At 52.6% G+C, this 837-nt stretch overlaps 1 protein-coding gene across 1 annotated transcript; it reads right to left on the bottom strand.

The window, feature by feature from the left end:
- Positions 1 to 42: 42 nt before the first annotated feature.
- On the bottom strand, positions 43 to 728 carry LOC109828725 (probable 5'-adenylylsulfate reductase 1, chloroplastic; the record flags this gene model as incomplete). The annotated part of the gene is made up of 1 exon (XM_020395655.1): positions 43 to 728. A coding segment is annotated over one exon (686 nt), but the record flags the coding sequence as incomplete, so codon positions are not given.
- Between the last annotated feature and the right edge of the window lie 109 nt (positions 729 to 837).

The raw sequence follows: 837 nt of genomic DNA, 5'->3' as shown, positions 1-837 counted from the left end.
ACTACAATATCCCATACGAAACCACAAAACATAACCTCGCTCTCATCTAAGTGCATTGATGAATGCAAGGAGAGAGTCAACATCCCTCTTCTCTGATGGATACTTTACCGGTCTCGAGCCATTCTTAGTAAACAACAGTATCGTCGGAAAACTCCCAACTTTGTTAAGGCCGCACTCTTTGGCTTTTGCATCCTCCCACCACCATCTCCCTTCTCTCTCGTGCTGCCCTGGGGGCACAGGCCTCGTGCACGGCTCGCATCCAATCGACACATACCCCTGAGAGTGCAACGAGTTCACCGGAACCTCCATCGTCCTCAAAAAACTCCAAATATCTTTTCCATTGACATTTGCAACCGGGTTCCATTTAATCCCACCGTCAAGCCCTTCAAACGAAGGGTCGACTTGGACTACGGGAATTTGGGCATGGGTTCCAGGAGACTGATCTTTGCGCTGACCGGTGATCCAAGCTCTGAGGCCTTTGAGAGCTCTTCGAAGAGGACGGACTTTGCGAACTCGGCAGCATTCTTTGTGGCCGTCCTCGTAGAAGGAAAAAAGGCCTTTGCTTCTTACGAGGGATTGGACTTCGCCGGCATCTGGAAACATGTACTCGATGTGGATGTCATAGTGTTTTTCCACTTCGTTGAAGTATTTGTAGGTCTCGGGGTTTAGCCTCCCTGTGTCGAGGCTGAAGACTCTGAAAGGTCGACCGGTTAAGTGAGGGCTGGCGGCTGTGTTGGTTGAGTGGCGAGGCGGAGATGAGGTGGACAAGGGTGACGGTGGTGGAGGGGGGATGGAGGCGGTGATGAGGGACGGCGGCGACGAAGGGGCGGTGATGGG

Source organism: Asparagus officinalis, unplaced genomic scaffold, assembly GCF_001876935.1.
Source record: "Asparagus officinalis unplaced genomic scaffold, Aspof.V1 AsparagusV1_Un5835, whole genome shotgun sequence".
Classification (NCBI taxonomy): domain Eukaryota; kingdom Viridiplantae; phylum Streptophyta; class Magnoliopsida; order Asparagales; family Asparagaceae; genus Asparagus; species Asparagus officinalis.
The sequence above is the reverse complement of the archived record's forward strand: the minus strand, read 5'-3'. Positions and strand labels throughout refer to the sequence as shown.